Raw genomic sequence first — 16,445 nt, 5'->3', positions numbered from 1 at the left:
AAGGAGGCAGACCCGTCATTCAGTACGTGTAGGCGTGTGCACACATACTGCTCCACCATGTTGGTGAAGTGCTGCCTCCTGCTAAGACATTCCATATCAGCTGGTGGTGCTGGTTGTTGTGGCGTGCTGACAAAGATATTCCACATTTCGGCCATGCTAACCCTGCCTTCTGAGATGCTGGCGGTGCCCCAGTTGCGTTGGCAACCTCTTCCTCCTCCTCTGCCTTCACCGTGTGCTTCCACTGTGCCCCTGCTGTCAGGTGGGAATGCCACCAGCAGCACGTCTACCAGCGAGCGCTTGTACTCGAGCATCTTACGATCAAGCTCCAGTGAGGGAATTAAGGACGGTACGTTGTCCTTGTAACGGGGATCCAGCAACGTGGCCATCCAGTAATTAGCACAAGTTAGAATGTGGGCAACTCGGCGGTCATTGCGGAGACACTGCAGCATGTAATCATCTGCCCACGAAAAGCTGTCCTCTGTGGGAGGTGTATCGTCTGTGCCCTCTGTATCCCCCCAGCCACACACCAGTGATGGCCATGAGCTGGTCTGGGTGCCACCCTGCTGTGAACATGGTTCCTCCTCCTCCATCTCCTCCACCTCATCCCCCACCTCGTCATTCTCCAGAACTGTGCCCTGGCTGGACAATTATGTACATGGCGCTTGTGGTTGCAGGAACCCACCCTCGGAGCCACTTGTGAACAGTGATGGTCAGTTCACAGTGTTCGCCAGCGACCACATGCGGGCTGCCATCTTTAGTAAGGTAGACTCACCAGTCAGGCAATGTACAGGTAAGCCCTTACCTGTGCTGGGAGCCGGTCTGAAATCAAATGCAGTCACCGGGAGCAGGCAGTTCCGAGAACAGCCGCCAGGGGCCTTCATCGGGCTGTTCTCGGAACTGACTGCTCCCGGTGACTGCATTAGATTTCAGACCAGCTCCCGGCACAGGCACAGGTAAGGGCTTACCTGTGCATCGCCAGACAGGTGAGTCTACCTTACTGAAGATGGCAGCCAGCATGTGTTTGCTGGAAAACACTGCAAACTGACCATCACTGCTTGTGAATGGCCAGAAACCCTATGAAATTATCCCTCTTCCTCCTTCTCCTCCTGTGCCACATCCTCTTCCATCATCGCCAGCAGTGTTTTTTCAAGGAGGCATAGAACTGGGATAGTAACGCTGAGAACGGCGTTATCGGCACTGGCCATGTTGGTCGAGTACTCGAAACAGCGCAACAAGAAACAGAGGTCTCGCATGGAGGCCCAGTCATTGGTGGTGAAGTGGTGCTGTTCTGCCAATCGACTCACCCGTGCGTGCTGCAGCTGAAACTCCACTATCGCCTGCTGCTGCTCGCACAGTCTGGCCAGCATGTGCAAGGTGGAGTTCCACCTTGTGGGCACGTCGCATATGAGGCGGGGAGCGGGAAGGCCGAAGTTACGCTGCAGCGCTGACAGGCGAGCAGCAGCAGGGTGAGAACGCCGAAAGCGCGCACAGACGGCCCAGACTTTATGCAGCAGCTCTGACATATCGGGGTAATTTTTAAGGAATCTCTGCACCACCAAATTCAGCACATGCACCAGGCAAGAGATGTGCGTCAAACCGGCTAGTCCCAGAGCTGCTACATGATTTCGCCCATTATCGCACACCACCAGGCCGGGCTTGAGGCTGACTGGCACAAACCACTCATCGGTCTGTTGTTCAAGGCCCGTCCACAGCTCCTGTGTGGGGTTTGTCCCCCAAACAGATAAGTTTTAAAACTGCCTGCTGTCGTTTACCCCTGGCTGTGCTAAAGTTGGTGGTGAAGGTGTTACGCTGACCGGATGAGGAGCCGGTAGAGGATGAGGAAGGAGTAGGAGGAGGAAGCAACAGGAGGCAAACTGAAGCGCCCTGCAATCCTCGGTGGTGGAAGGACATGCGGCAAACTGCTATCCCCCTCAGGCCCAGCCGCCACTGCATTTACCCATATAACGTCCCTGACTGTGCTTACTGGTCCACGTATCCATAGTCAGGTGCACCTTGCCAAAGATGGCGTTGCGCAGTGCACACCTGATTTTGTCCCCCACTTGGTTGTTCAGGGAAGGGATTGCACGACGTACTGCAATCCCTTCGTACAGGGAAGGGATTGGCGGCTGGGCACGACATACTGTGGGAATGCCACCGCCATAAGGCTTTTAAAACTCTCCGTCTCCACCAGACGGAATGACAGCATTTCAAAGGCCAGTAATTTTGAAATGTTGGCATCCTCTTCTGCTCCAGTGTTTGGGAGATGGAGAGCTGAACGCTTCCGTGGGACATTGTGGAGATGCTTTGTGACCTAGATGGTGGTGTTGCTGGCAGATCCTGTGTTTGCGGGGTGGCAGGTGGCACTGTCACTCCAGAGCTGGATGAAGAGGCCGAGACTGCAGCAGAAGAGGAAGCAGGAGGAGCCAGAGACCTTTCTTGGTTTTTGAGGTGTCTACTCCACTGCAGCTCGTGCTTTGCACTTAGATGCCATGCAGGTTGTGCTCAGGTTGAGAACGTTTATGCCTCGCTTCAGGCTGGCAAGCGCCCGACTTCTAGGGAGGGTGCTTAGGGACTGGTGGCCCCCTTTTCCCTTTCCTAGCCGTGGAAGATACAGCACCTTGACGGTTGCTTTTAGGGACTGAAGGGTTAAGGGGATGTGTGGCACGTCACGGAGGGACGAGTTAGTCATGTCCCCTCCCTCTAGCAGGGTATATAGCCCCCTCCTCGGCTGCTGCACTTCCTCTTTGCAGCGGAAGCCGTGTTGGTAAGGTCGGCTGTCTGTGAGGAAATGTCCGCAAGGGATGCCTCCTTAAGGGAGGCCCTTCTGGCGAGTTTTTCGGAAGGGGGAGAGGGTTGGCTGCGCTCCTTTTTGAGCAGCCTTGGTTCCCCTCTGCCCCCTTCGGCTGTCGCGGTCAGTGGGGATGTGGCAGCGCTGCCGCAAGTGGCAGGCAGCGCCGTTACTTCTCCTGGAGGCCGGCGGTCTGCTCGGTGCACCCGCCCTCCCACCCGTTTAGGTCACAGCCCCCCCGCGCCCTCCCATAGAATAGGTAACACTCACCGGAGCTCCCGGTCCCGCGCGTGCGCTGTGCCGTCCGGCCGGGAGTCTTCTTCGGTGAGTCAATGCGCTTTGGCCCCGCCCCTTCCTGTTTCGTCACCTCCGGCTGCTCCGGAGTTGGCGCGCGCGTGGCAGGCGAGTTTGTTCAGCATAATGGGAGCAAATGGCAGCGTCGAGTCTTGTGACTCCCCACCGACCCCCCCTCTCTCCCAGGCCGCAGCGCAGGCTGCTATTATATATGAGGCCCCGGTGGGCACAGGTGCTGCCCCGAATGTGTTGAATGCCAATCAGGCTAGCTTTATGGGTCCTGCTCCTACCCTGGCGCCCCCCCTCCCTGCGATAGCTGGGCCTCCTCCTTTGCCATCCCAACCCCTCCAGCTGCCTCAAACCCCCCCTGCAGTTGCAACCCCCCTGCACCCTCAGGCTCCCCTGCAGCTTCAAACTCCCTTGCAGCCTCAACCCCCCCTGCAACTTCCAACCCCTGGGGGCAGCGTTGGGTCACGCAGGCGTAGGGAAAGGTCGGGATCTTCATCATCATCCTCAGGCAGTAGGCGGCGGTACCGTCGCCATGCACGTAGGCGTCAATCCCGTCGCCGCTCCAGGGTCTCAGGTAGCAGCAGGCGTTCCAGATCCTCTAGATGGCGCTCACCGTCATCTTCGGATGGATCGACGGGCGCATCTGAGGAGTCTGGTCGGGCGACGGAGTCAAGAAGAAAGAGGCGGGTGCCTAGTCATACCTCCAGGGCCCCCAGCCTGGCTCCAGTGTCGGAACCCCGGATTGAGATCACGGTACCCGGTCCTTCTCCGGTTTCAGCGACTGACGCACCTGGTGAGTACCATTATACCGGGGCATGGGGGGGAGGGGGGGTTGGTGGGGATGTGGAGTCAGTGCTTAAAGCATTGCTTGCAAAGATGTCCCCGTCTCCTGCCCCGTCTCCTTCTTTATCACGCGCCCCAGTTTTAGCGGGGGTATATAAAGACTCTTTCTTTTGTGGTGTTAGCCCCCTGGGTTGTCACTTGGATGACGCTGCGAGAGAGAAAATATGGTCCAACCAATATATTGACATTTGGTCTCTTATATCGGTGGATCAGCATACGGTTGATAAGGAGAGGCGTTTTCCTGACAAGCCGTTTGACCGCAAGCCCAGGGTTGCTAAGACCATTAATAATTGGTTGCAAGCTTTTTCAGTATTGGGATGTATTATGGGTCAGCGTCACCCTGACCGTTGTTCTGAATTGTTTGTCTACCAAGATACCATTTATAGTGCTTATAGAGCTCATGGTGGTTCCGCTTGGTGGAGATATGATGAAGAATTTCGGCGGCGGTTGGCGTTACATCCGGAGGTAGGTTGGGGTGTCAAAGGAACTGATGTCTGGCTTCGCCTTATGGTGTCCCAGCGGCAGCCCCCCTTTCTTAGCGCGGCCACTGGTTCCGGAACAAGTGCTGGTCAGGGGCCAGTGGCCGTCCGCCGCCCAGGGGCATGCTGGCTTTTCAATGAAGGCCATTGCAAATATGCAGGTTTGTGCAAGTACAAGCACGAGTGCTCGGCATGTGGTGGCAGCCATGCCGCTAACCGGTGCTCTCGTCCCTCGTCTAGACCTTTCAAAACCCCTGCTTCGGGAGACCCCAAGGACCCCGGTGAGCGTAACAGAGATGTCCCCATGGCTAGACATTTACCCCAATAAGGCGGCTGCCTCACAGCTTCGGTTTGGTTTCACGTTTGGTTTCTTTATTCCTTTTGTCTTGAGCAGGTTTCCCGTTTTTTCCGATAATTTACGGTCTGCTAGGGAGCTCCCTGAGGTTCTTCGTGAGAAGTTGGGTAAGGAGGTATCTTTGGGTAGAGTCAAGGGTCCGTTTCAATCCCTGCCATTTCCTAACCTTAGAGTGTCCCCTTTGGGTATTGTCCCCAAAAAGGAACTTGGGAAGTTCCGCCTCATTCACCACTTATCCCACCCTAAGGGTTCGTCGGTGAATGATGCGATCCTGCCTGAGGAGTCCTCAGTGTCATATGTATCTTTTGATCGTGCGGTTTCTCTGGTTAGGACGGCTGGCCAGGGCGCCCTTTTGGCCAAGTCTGACATTGAATCGGCTTTTCGGCTCTTACCTGTTCACCCAGATTGTCATCATCTTCTCGGTTGTTCGTTTGATGGTTTGTATTATTACGATACTTGCCTTCCTATGGGGTGTTCTATTTCCTGCCATTATTTTGAGATGTTTGGTTCTTTTCTAGAATGGGTGGTCAGGTATGAGACGTTATCCTCATCGGTTATACACTATTTGGACGACTTTTTGTTTGTTTCCCAAGGATCGGGGGATGGTTGTCTTTTGCTACTCAACACGTTTTTGTCCTGTATGTCCAAGTTCGGTGTTCCCATATCAGCGGAAAAAACAGAGGGTCCTGTCACGTGTTTGTCTTTTTTGGGCATTGAGATAGATTCTGTCGATATGGTTTTTCGTTTACCCAGTGACAAGTTGCAGAAGTTGTTGTGTTTGATAGAGGGCTTCTTGGCAGTGAGTAAGGTGACTCTGCAGCAGCTTCAGTCATTGCTAGGTTTGCTCTGTTTTGCATGCCGGGTCATGCCCATGGGGCGGGTTTTTTCCAGGCGTTTGTCATTGGCTACTCGGGGGGCTAAGTCTCCTAATCACCGCATCCGCCTTACTAGGTCCCTGAAAGCCGACTTGCGGGTATGGCGGGAGTTTCTGCACTCGTACAATGGTCACACGTGTGTTATTTCTGAGGAGGTCCCTAATTCGGTTTTGTCCCTTTTTTCAGACGCATCTGGTTCCTGTGGTTTTGGCACAATTTTTGGTAAGGAGTGGTGCTCCGCCCCCTGGCCAGAGTGGTGGCGCTCTCATGGTCTTTGTAAGAATTTAACGCTGCTGGAATTGTTCCCTATTGTGGTTGCTGTGGAGATTTGGGGCCGCGAGCTTTCTAATCACCATGTTTGCTTCTGGTCTGATAACTTAGGTGCGGTCCATTGTATTAACCGCCTGTCATCTTCTTCTCTCCCGGTGATTGCGCTGTTGGTATTGCGTTGTCTTGAGCATAATATCTATTTCAGGGCTCGACATGTTCCAGGTGTTGATAACAGTATTGCTGATGCTCTCTCCCGTTTTCGTTGGCAGGTATTTCGGGAGCTGCTTCCGGAAGCGGAGCACATCGGGAAGGAGTGTCCGGAGGACCTATGGCGTTTGGTGGCCACCAGCTGATGTCTCTGGTTGGGGCTTCGGTGTCGCCTGCGACCTGGCGGGGTTACGGTAAGGCATGGGACAACTGGTGGTCGGGTGTGGGTACCAGGGACGTTTCCACACAGGACTCCCTCCGTCTGGAGGTTACGGTAGAGTGGTTGCTAAAGCTCAGATCCATGGGTGTATCTGCACCAGTTGCGCAGCGGCGGTTATCTGGGGTGGCCTTTTTCTTTTGCCTTCGTGGTTGGCCTGATGTCTCCAAGCATTTTATCATCAGGCAGGCTATGAAGGGCTGGAAGAAGGAATATGTTTTGAAGGATTGTCGCCGTCCTGTTTCTTTTAACCTGTTATGTAGGTTAGTTGAGGCTTGTTCGGGGGTGTGTACTTCAGTGTTTGAAGCAAAGCTGTTTTCGGCCTGTTTTAGTTTGGCCTTTTTTGCAGCTCTTCGGGTGGGTGAATTGCTCCCCCCTTCTGGTAAGAAGCCAGGGGGGTTGTTATCTCAGGATGTGGTCTGGGGGAATGGGGCGGTCAGGGTCCGTGTTCGCAGGTCTAAGACGGACCAGTTTGGCAGGGGGGCGTGGATCCCGCTTCACCAGGTTTCTGGTGTGGCTTGCCCGGTTCGTTTGGTCTCTGTTTACGGTGAGTCTCGCGTTGGTGGTGCTAATTTTTTCACTCATCTGGACACCTCCCCCTTGACAAAATTTCAGTTTGTATCTGTATTTCGCGATTGCTTGTCACGGTTGGGAATCGAGCCGAAGGACTTTGGCACTCACTCGTTTCGCATTGGTGCGGCTACAGAGGCGGCCAGAGCCGGTTTGCCTGAGTCGGAGGTTATGCGCATTGGCAGGTGGCAGTCTGCCTGTTACGCCAGGTATATTAGGCCGGATCTCTTATAAAAAAAATAAAAAAAAAGAAAAATTTGCAGTAAATGGGTAAGTCATGCGGTGGTGTATGTGTGTGTTTCTTGTGTTTCAACCGGTGATGCAGGACAGGCACCAGTGGGCTTTTAGCGCGGGTTCGCAGCGTTATCATATGTTACTTTGGTACTAACTGTTTTCTCTTTTAGGTGTGGTGCGCCCGGCGGTCTGGTTGGTTGGCCACTCGTACATTTTCTGGGCGGCTCAAAGGGCGGAATGCAGGCCTGGCGGTCGGATGCTGGGATTCCGTGAAGTGGATGTATCCTGGAGGGGTATCCGTGGTCTTAAATGGTCACAGCTTCTTACTGAGGTGGTTGATATTGGTTTTCATTCCAGGGGTCCGGTAATTCTTGTCATTCATGCCGGTGGCAATGACCTGTGTCTATCACGCTTGGCTGAGCTCATGACCCTCATGCGCTCCGACATTGAGAGGTTCTCGTCCTTCTTTTCCGAGATGGTACTGGTGTGGTCCGAAATCATTCCCCGGGTGGTGTGGCACGGTGCCAGGGATGCCGAGGCTGCCGAGAAATGTAGGAGGACGGTCAATTCTCGCATGTCCCGGTTTGTTCGGTCCCGTGGTGGGATTGTGGTGAGACATCGCCAACTAGAAGGCGACAATAGATCCCTGATGAGGCCCGATGGAGTTCACTTGACTGAGATTGGGCTGGATATCTTTATTTCTGGCTTGCAGGATGGTATTGAGCAGGCCATGTTTTTGCTGGGTGGTGGTCGGAGCCCCGTGTAAGGCTGCGGGTCTCCTCCGTGGCGGCAATTGTTACAGCGGAGTTTTGGAAATGGCTGATGGCGTACTTGCCCGCCGGGAGACCGGCGGTTGGCATACCGCTCCAAGTTGTTATTTGGTTTTGCCGCATAAAATAAATAAGCTGTGGCCGATCATCACCCAGCTAAAAGGTTACCTGTTGTCCTGCGTTTTTATTGTATGGGGCAATTCTTAGGTAAGGGAAGCTTCAGGTAGGCAGAGGTGCCGGCCCGGTTCTTAGCTCTCCTTTGCCCTCTCCTGAATACCAGCAGTCTGGCAAGCGCCCGACTTCTAGGGAGGGTGCTTAGGGACTGGTGGCCCCCTTTTCCCTTTCCTAGCCGTGGAAGATACAGCACCTTGACGGTTGCTTTTAGGGACTGAAGGGTTAAGGGGATGTGTGGCACGTCACGGAGGGACGAGTTAGTCATGTCCCCTCCCTCTAGCAGGGTATATAGCCCCCTCCTCGGCTGCTGCACTTCCTCTTTGCAGCGGAAGCCGTGTTGCCCACCCTCCCGCCCTTGGATGGGTGTGTTAGCGGAGAGTTTACTTTAAAACATTACAAAAAAAAAAAAAAAAAAGGGGAAAGTTGAGATATAAGAGGAAGATGAGATAAATGAAGGTGAAAGGAATGACGAGGTATAAGGTTTAGTTTATGTAGATGTTAAACCTGTTACCATGTTTGAGTTATTTACATTGTCTTCTCTTTTAAGAAGGGCGATTTGATTTGAGAAATGAAGTCACAGCTGGCGGCAATTGTTACAGCGGAGTTTTGGAAATGGCTGATGGCGTACTTGCCCGCCGGGAGACCGGCGGTTGGCATACCGCTCCAAGTTGTTATTTGGTTTTGCCGCATAAAATAAATAAGCTGTGGCCGATCATCACCCAGCTAAAAGGTTACCTGTTGTCCTGCGTTTTTATTGTATGGGGCAATTCTTAGGTAAGGGAAGCTTCAGGTAGGCAGAGGTGCCGGCCCGGTTCTTAGCTCTCCTTTGCCCTCTCCTGAATACCAGCAGTCTCTGATTGCACAGTGTGCAAACCACTCGTGTCTTGTTGTCAGCACATTGTCTGAAGAACTGCCATGACAGGGAACTCCTTTGAGCTGGCTTTGGTGTGCTCGGTCCCTTGCTGCGGTGGGCAGTAGGGGACGGCCGATCCAATTTTGCACCCTACTCCCTCTTCTGCTGTGCTGGTGGCTCTGTGCGCCACCGCCTCTTCCTCCGAACTACACAGGTCACTCGCATGACCTTGATTCCATGTGGGGTCGAGGACCTCATCAACCTCCACATCATCTTCCACCCAGTCTTCACCCATGCACTCCTTGTCAGTCTGCACACTTTCGAAAGCCCCAGCAGTTGGCACCGGTGTTTTGTCATCATCCGAGACGTGCTGGGATGGTCCTCCCATATAATCATCTTTAAACTTAAGTGGTTGGGCATCGGTGCACTCAATCTCTTCCGCTTCTGGGGCAGGGATAGGTGGATGGCCCTGGGAAACCCTGCTAACAGAGTCATCAAAAATCAGAAGAGACTGCTGCATGACTTGGGGCTCAGACTGCTTTGCTGATTTGAAAGGGGGTGAGGTGAAAGACTGATGGACATCGGCTGCAGGTGCCAACTCTGATCTTTCAGCAGGAGACTGGGTGGGAGACAATGTGAAGGAACTGGAGGCACTGTCAGCAACCCAATCTACTATCGCCTGGCCTCACCATTCGTAGAGCCGCATTAGACCCGACCAAATACCGCTACAGGTTCTGTCGCCTACTTGCACCTGAGGAAGGGGTTTCACTTGTGCGTATAGCTGGCACATATCGACCACGTCCTCTACCTGCAACAGGAGCTCCACCAGCAGCACCACGACCTGGTCCACATCCCTTATTTGACGCTCTCTTCATATTTTTCAAATTTAGGATCTTGCCCTAAATGGGATTTTTTTTAATAGCAGAATAGAACGACAGTATGTAAAGGGTGTATCTCACACGTACAGATGCAGACTAGGCCGCAATTAAAGATTTTTTCCCAAAATGAGTGTTTTATTAATAGAAGGATATAACCACAGTATCTTAAGTGTGTATCTCACACATACAGATCCAGACTAGGCCGCAATTTAAGTTTTTGCCCAAAATGTGTGTTTGTTTAATAACAAAATATGACAGCAGTATATAACCCTTGAATTTCACACGTGCTGATGCAGCAAGGGCTGTAAAATTGTGTATTTTGCCCAAAAAGGGTGTTTTATTAATAGAAGAATATAACCACAATATCTAAAGTGTGTATCTCACACGTACAGATCCAGACTAGGCCGCAATTAATTTTTTTTGCCCAAAATGGCTGTTTTTTAAATAACAGAATAGAACCACAGTATCTAAAGTGTGTATCTCACATGTACAGATCCAGACTAGGCTGCAATTTAAGTTGCAATGCCGCCATATCCGGAAAAAAAAAAAGGAAAAAAAAGAGAAAATACATACAGAACAGACCAAAAGTTTGGACACACCTTCTCATTCAAAGAGTTTTCTTTATTTTCATGACTATGAAAATTGTAGATTCACACTGAAGGCATCAAAACTAAGCATCTCTGGGAACTCCTTCAAGGCTGTTGGAAGACCATTTCAGGGGACTACCTCTTGAAGCTCATCAAGAGAATGCCAAGAGTGTGCAAAGCAGTAATCAAAGCAAAAGGTGGCTACTTTGAAGAACCTAGAATATGACATATTTTCAGTTGTTTCACACTTGTTTGTTATGTATATAATTCCACATGTGTTAATTCATAGTTTTGATGCCTTCGTAGTCATGAAAATAAAGAAAACTCTTTGAATGAGAAGGTGTGTCCAAACTTTTGGTCTGTACTGTGTATATATATATATATATATATATATATATATAAAATATGTATAGAAGAAACCAAGGCAGCACACAGGTATCCGTGAAAAAGAGGGGTATTTATTCACCCATGTGAAGACAACGTTTCAGCTTTCTCTATGGAGCCTTTGTCAAGCCATGCTCCATAGAGAGAAGGCTCCATAGAGAGAGCTGAAACGTTGTCTTCACATGGGTGAATAAATACCCCTCTTTTTCACGGATACCTGTGTGCTGCCTTGGTTTCTGCTATACATATTTAAATTGGATCAAGTCTGTGGTCTGCTCCAAGGAATTGCACCTATTGAAAGAGAAGTGTGTGTGCTGCTCATCTATTTTTTTGCTTCATATATAAAAAATATATATATAAAAAATAAATCACCGTAAGGTCTTTTCAATTATTCTTTCACCCGTTCCATACTGCCCAAACCCTGAGACATTTATCGTATGAACCCTTCTGCCTATACAAAATGGCCTCATATTAAATAATGAGAGAAAAGAAGAAATGAATCGCACATCCACTGCTAATGCTATGATCTCATCCCTGCATTCCTGCAGGAGACAGCACTGAATAGCGCATGTGTACTACCTCCATGCTACATGCTAAATGAGGCAATTTGTGTACATTTTGATCAAAAGGCAATAAGCCCACTCACCACGCCAAGGTTGCCTCTATGAGTGGGTCCTAACCTAAAATTGGCGCGGCGCTACACGGCGACCGCCAGTGCTGTGGCGCCATCCCGGCCGGCGGCGGGACCCAGTGGCCAAACAGCACTCCTGCTGCTAGACCATGCCATACCTAGCTCTGGGTCCCACCAACCAGCCAGGAAAACAGCTCAGCGGCCCCCATGCCACAGCGCACCATGTTAACAGTTGTCAAAGCTCACCTGCTCTGAAGCTCACAGGAACTCCAACTGAGAGCATGATAGGCTAATTTAACCCCTACTACTAAATACTAGGCTAATTAAAATCACCTGGCTAGTGGAATGGCCTCATAGTCTCTGATTTTATTGACTAGTTTCAGCCACTGGTTAACGTGAGGAGGGGTAGCTGCAAACCAGGACCTGGAGACCAGGAGACGGGCCAAAAACATCACCCTAGTCAAAAGGCACTGCTCTGGCTTCTGGCAGTTGAGAGCCGACAGATCCCCAAGGATCCATAGCTGAGGCTGGCGAGGGAGCTCCATCTGCAGTCACCGCACAAGAAGTTCTTGTATTGCTCCCCAATAACCATCTAATAGGGGGCAATCCCAAAACAGATGAGGATAGTCTGAATTCGGGCTCCCACAGCTTGTGCAGTTGGAGTTATCTCGTAGTCCACCCCTCTGAAACCACAGCGGCGTTACATATATCCTGTTCACAATATTAAACTGAACAACTATGTGGTTAAAACTAAAAGAAACTAAACTCATATTCTTCAATACACATTCCCAAGCCTCAAAAGATAAGTTAGGGTAAGTGAGTCTCCAGGACTTTTGTCCAGGCGAGAGACAATCCAAAAAGCGTGGCCTGATTAAATGTTTATAACAATAAGCTATCTTAGCCTTAACATGATTCTTTTTCTTTATTAGACTGTGCAAAAAACTAGACGTGTCTATACTTAGTAAAGTTCTATCCACAATACTACAAAGTGCCAATCGTAACTGAAAGTATCTAAACCAGACTATTTCACCTGTGTTTTCCTTCTGCGCGATCTCCTCAAGAGAGAGTATCCGACCATCACCAACTACTTGCGCTATGTAGTGAATATTCTTAGACCTCCAGTACTACTGGCAATCGAGGTCCCCCAGCATTGGAAGTCTTTGATTTTGCCATAGTGGAGTGCAAACCAGTGAGAATGTGATGGTAACAAGCTTAACGAAACTTCCAAACTCCTGCCTCCGACTCAATAGGCATCCTGACTTTAATAGAGTAAAGAAGTCAAGAAAACCAAATCGATCCACAAATTTTTTACATAGGGTGTTTTATTAATAGAAGAATATAACCACAGTATCTAAAGTGTATATCTCACATGTACAGATCCAGACTAGGCCGCAATTTAAGCTTTTTGCCCCAAATGGCTGTTTTTCAAATAGCAGAATAGAACCACAGCATGTAAAGGGTGTATCTCACACGTACAGATGTAGACTAGGCCGCAATTAAAGCTTTTTGCCCAAAATGGGTGTTTGTTTAATAACAGAATATGACAGCAGTATATAACACTTGAATTTCACACGTGCAGATGCAGCAAGGGCTGTAAAATTGTGTATTTTGCCCAAAAAGGGTGTTTTATTAATATAAACCAACAAGTACACCGCTGTTCCCTGGTATTGGGAGACCAACAAATGGTTTTAAACCTTGTGGCAAATGCATTGCATGCCCGAACATGGAACGGGCGTGCGATTTTGTGGATTCGTCCGGAGAACGGATATTCCAAATTAGACACAATCTCACCTGCTCTAGCTACCGGGTGGTCTACTATGCCTAATGCCCATGTAAGAAAATTTATGTAGGTTTGACAACCCGTGAGCTGAAGGTTCGGGTACGCGAGCATGTGCAGGATATCATTGCAGCAACTGACATACAGGGAAACGAGGATTTAAAACCCATAGCTAGACATTTCAAGGAATTCCATGCATGTAATCCTAGATTACTAAAAGTGAAAGGGATTGATTGCATCAAGTTAAATTTAAGAGCAGGCAACATTTCCAAAAAATTGGCCCAGAAAGAAAGCCGTTGGATATGGACACTTGGAACTTTACGTCCAAGAGGTCTGAATGAGAATCTGGGTTTTTCGTTGTTTCTCTGATCACCAGGACCACTACTGGTACATGCACAACCTTGAGGCGGATGGGCTACAACAGAAGAAGACCCCACCGGGTACCACTCATCTCTGCTACAAATAGGAAAAAGAGGCTACAATTTGCACAAGCTCACCAAAATTGGACTGTTGAAGACTGGAAAAATGTTGCTCTGCAGCCTTTCAAAAAGCACCAAGAAAGCACCGAACCCCGAACCCAAACTTTTACAGAAATGTTCGAATCGCTTTCTTGAGGTCATGCCACACCATTTCAATCGGGTTGAGGTCAGGACTCTGACTGGGCCACTCCAGAAGGCGTATTTTCTTCTGTTTAAGCCATTCTGTTGTTTATTTACTTCTATGCTTTGGGTCATTGTCCAGTTGCAACACCCATCTTCTGTTGAGCTTCAGCTGGTGGACAGATGGCCTTAAGTTCTCCTGCAAATGTCTTGATAAACTTGGGAATTCATTTCCTTCGATGATAGCAATCCGCCCTGGCCCTTAAGCAGCAGAGCAGCCCCAAACCATGATGCCCCCACCACCATACTTCACAGTTGGGATGAGGTTTTGATGTTGGTGTGCTGTGCCTCTTTTTCTCCACACATAGTGTTGTGTGTTTCTTCCAAACAACTCAACTTTGGTTTCATCTGTCCACAGAATATTTTGCCAGTACTGCTGTGGAACATCCAGGTGCTATTGTGCAAACTGTAAACTAGCAGCAATGTTTTTTTTGGACAGCAGTGGCTTCCTCTGTGGTATCCTCCCATGAAATCCATTCTTGTTTAGTATTTTACGTATATGCCAGAGATTTTTGTAGGTCTTTAGCTGACAATCTAGGATTCTTCTTCACCTCATTGAGCAGTCTGTGCTCTTGCAGTCATCTTTACAGGACGGCCACTCTTAGGGAGAGTAGCAGCAGTGCTGAACTTTCTCCATTTATAAACAATTTGTCTTACCGTGGACTGATGAACAGCAAGGCTTTTGGAGATACTTTTATAACCCTTTCCAGCTTTATGCAAGTCAACAATTCTTAATCGTAGGTCTTCTGAGAGCTCTTTTGTGTGAGGCATCATTCACATCAGGCAATGCTTCTTGTGAAAAGCAAACCCAGAACCCAGGTGTGTGTTTTTTATAGGGCAGGGCAGCTGTAACCAACACCTCCAATCTCATCTCATTGATTGTACTACAGTTGGCTGACACCTCATTCCAATTAGCTCTTGGAGATGTCATTAGTCTAGGGGTTCACATACTTTTTCCACCAGCACTGTGAATGTTTACATGGTGTGTTCAATAAAAACATGGTAACGGGGCGTGGCCTGGACGTCTTCAGGAATGGCCGCGTGAAGACAGAGCTCCGTCGCCATTAGCCGCTAAAGGAGACTCTCCTGCCACGCCAGCGCAGCACATGGGGAAAAAACTGCCGGTCAAGCCCTCCACCTCGTCCCGATCGTCCGCCTGGGTGAACAAGACGCTTGATTCTTACCTCAGCCGTCCACTCCACACGGTCCCGTCTGGTCGCGGCCTGCTTCCATCTCAGGCCTCCGGCGCGTGTGGGAGTGAGGAGACGAGCACACAGCCGCCACCAGGTACAAGCTGCAATTCAGCCTTACGGCCTCCTACCTCCTCCCTGTCCCCATTGGCAAGGACTTTCCTACCCACCAGCGCTGAGGGGACACAGCCAAATCCCACAGGAGCAAGAGAGGGGTTATATCCAGCAGAAGACACTGCCGCCATTATGCCGCCAAAATCGGCAGCTAAGCAGGCTAAGCAAATGGCCACTCCGTCCCAGAAGCGGCGAGACTGGGCCGAATCTTCTGATGATCCCCCTAGCCAACCGCATCATAGAAGGGGAGAGGGAGGAGAAGCTGCTACTTGGGAGCAGGGAAATGAGTATACGGACGAGGTAGAGGAAGATCTTCTGCAACCTACCCAGGGCTCTGCAATACTTCAGCAGACTTTACAACATTTGCCTACTAAGGATGATTTTAAAATGCTGGTCTCAGAAGTCAGAAATGCCTGTAAATCGGAAATCTCATCTTTAAGGCAGGATCTGAAGCACTTAGCAGATCGCATGGACACTATTGAAATTGACCATGATGACACCCGTAGAAGTGTGGCACATTTACAATCTGTTATTGCCTCTCAATCCCAAGTTATCAGGGACAATGCACGTCATCTGGAAGACCTAGATAACAGAGGACGCAGAAATAACATTCGTGTGCGGGGTTTGCCTGAAGCTAATGCGGAAGAAAATCTGCAGGAAATATTATCTGAACTTTTTAATGCTTTATTAGGCACTCAGCCACCCCAGTTTATCAAGTTTGATCGAGCTCACAGAGCGCCGCGGACTAAGTCCTCATCCACGCAGCCCAGAGACGTCATTTGCTGTGTGCATGATTTCCAGGTGAAGGAAAACATTATGTCCAAAGCCAGGGAATTACGTTCCATTGATTTTCATGGCACTTCTGTTCATTTATACAAGGATTTATCTTGGTGGACACTTCAAAAAAGAAGAGTATTACAGCCCTTACTGCAACTGCTGAAGGAAAAGAAGACGCCTTATAAATGGGGGTTCCCGTTTGCATTAATAGTCACGAAAAATGGCAGGTCATCCATCTTGCGTCAGCATGCAGACCTCCCTGATTTTTGTGCTGCTTTGGGCATTGAGATTCCATCCATCACGGACTGGGAACTACCGGATCCACAGCCTGCCCTGGGTCCAATTTGGCAACCTGCCAGACAAAAGAGAAGAAGATCGTCCCCTGCTGGAGGGACTCCTCCACGTGAATCACAAGATGATCCCCCATGATTGCTGCATGGACTTCATTAGCTCAACTTATATCTCCTACTGTTTTTACTCGCCAGGAGGCGACGGCCTTATGGTTCTCTG

General features: G+C 49.8%; 1 protein-coding gene across 2 annotated transcripts; it reads left to right on the top strand.

Annotated features, from left to right (window-relative positions):
* Positions 1–6,238: 6,238 nt before the first annotated feature.
* On the top strand, positions 6,239–8,701 carry LOC120994211. 2 transcript variants are annotated; one of them, XM_040422655.1, is made up of 3 exons: positions 6,239–6,314; positions 7,312–7,751; positions 8,633–8,701. In XM_040422655.1, the coding sequence occupies exons 1-3, from the start codon at positions 6,242–6,244 to the stop codon at positions 8,648–8,650; spliced, it is 531 nt and encodes a 176-aa protein (XP_040278589.1). In that variant the 5' UTR covers positions 6,239–6,241; the 3' UTR covers positions 8,651–8,701. The 2 variants fall into 2 exon arrangements, with proteins under 2 accessions (XP_040278589.1, XP_040278588.1); XM_040422654.1 differs by lacking the exon at positions 8,633–8,701 and having other exon boundaries at positions 7,312–8,027.
* Positions 8,702–16,445: the final 7,744 nt, after the last annotated feature.

Source organism: Bufo bufo, chromosome 3, assembly GCF_905171765.1.
Source record: "Bufo bufo chromosome 3, aBufBuf1.1, whole genome shotgun sequence".
In the NCBI taxonomy this organism is placed as follows: domain Eukaryota; kingdom Metazoa; phylum Chordata; class Amphibia; order Anura; family Bufonidae; genus Bufo; species Bufo bufo.
Note: the sequence above shows the minus strand (reverse complement) of the source record. Positions and strands in the feature narration are given on the sequence as shown.

Coding starts and splice junctions, on each gene's coding strand:
- LOC120994211 (XM_040422654.1), top strand. CDS start 6,242: ATGGCGTTTGGTGGCCACCAGCTGATGTCTCTGGTTGGGGCTTCGGTG. Junction 6,315..7,311: donor TGCGACCTGGCGGGGTTACG/GTAAGGCATGGG, acceptor TTTCTCTTTTAG/GTGTGGTGCGCCCGGCGGTC.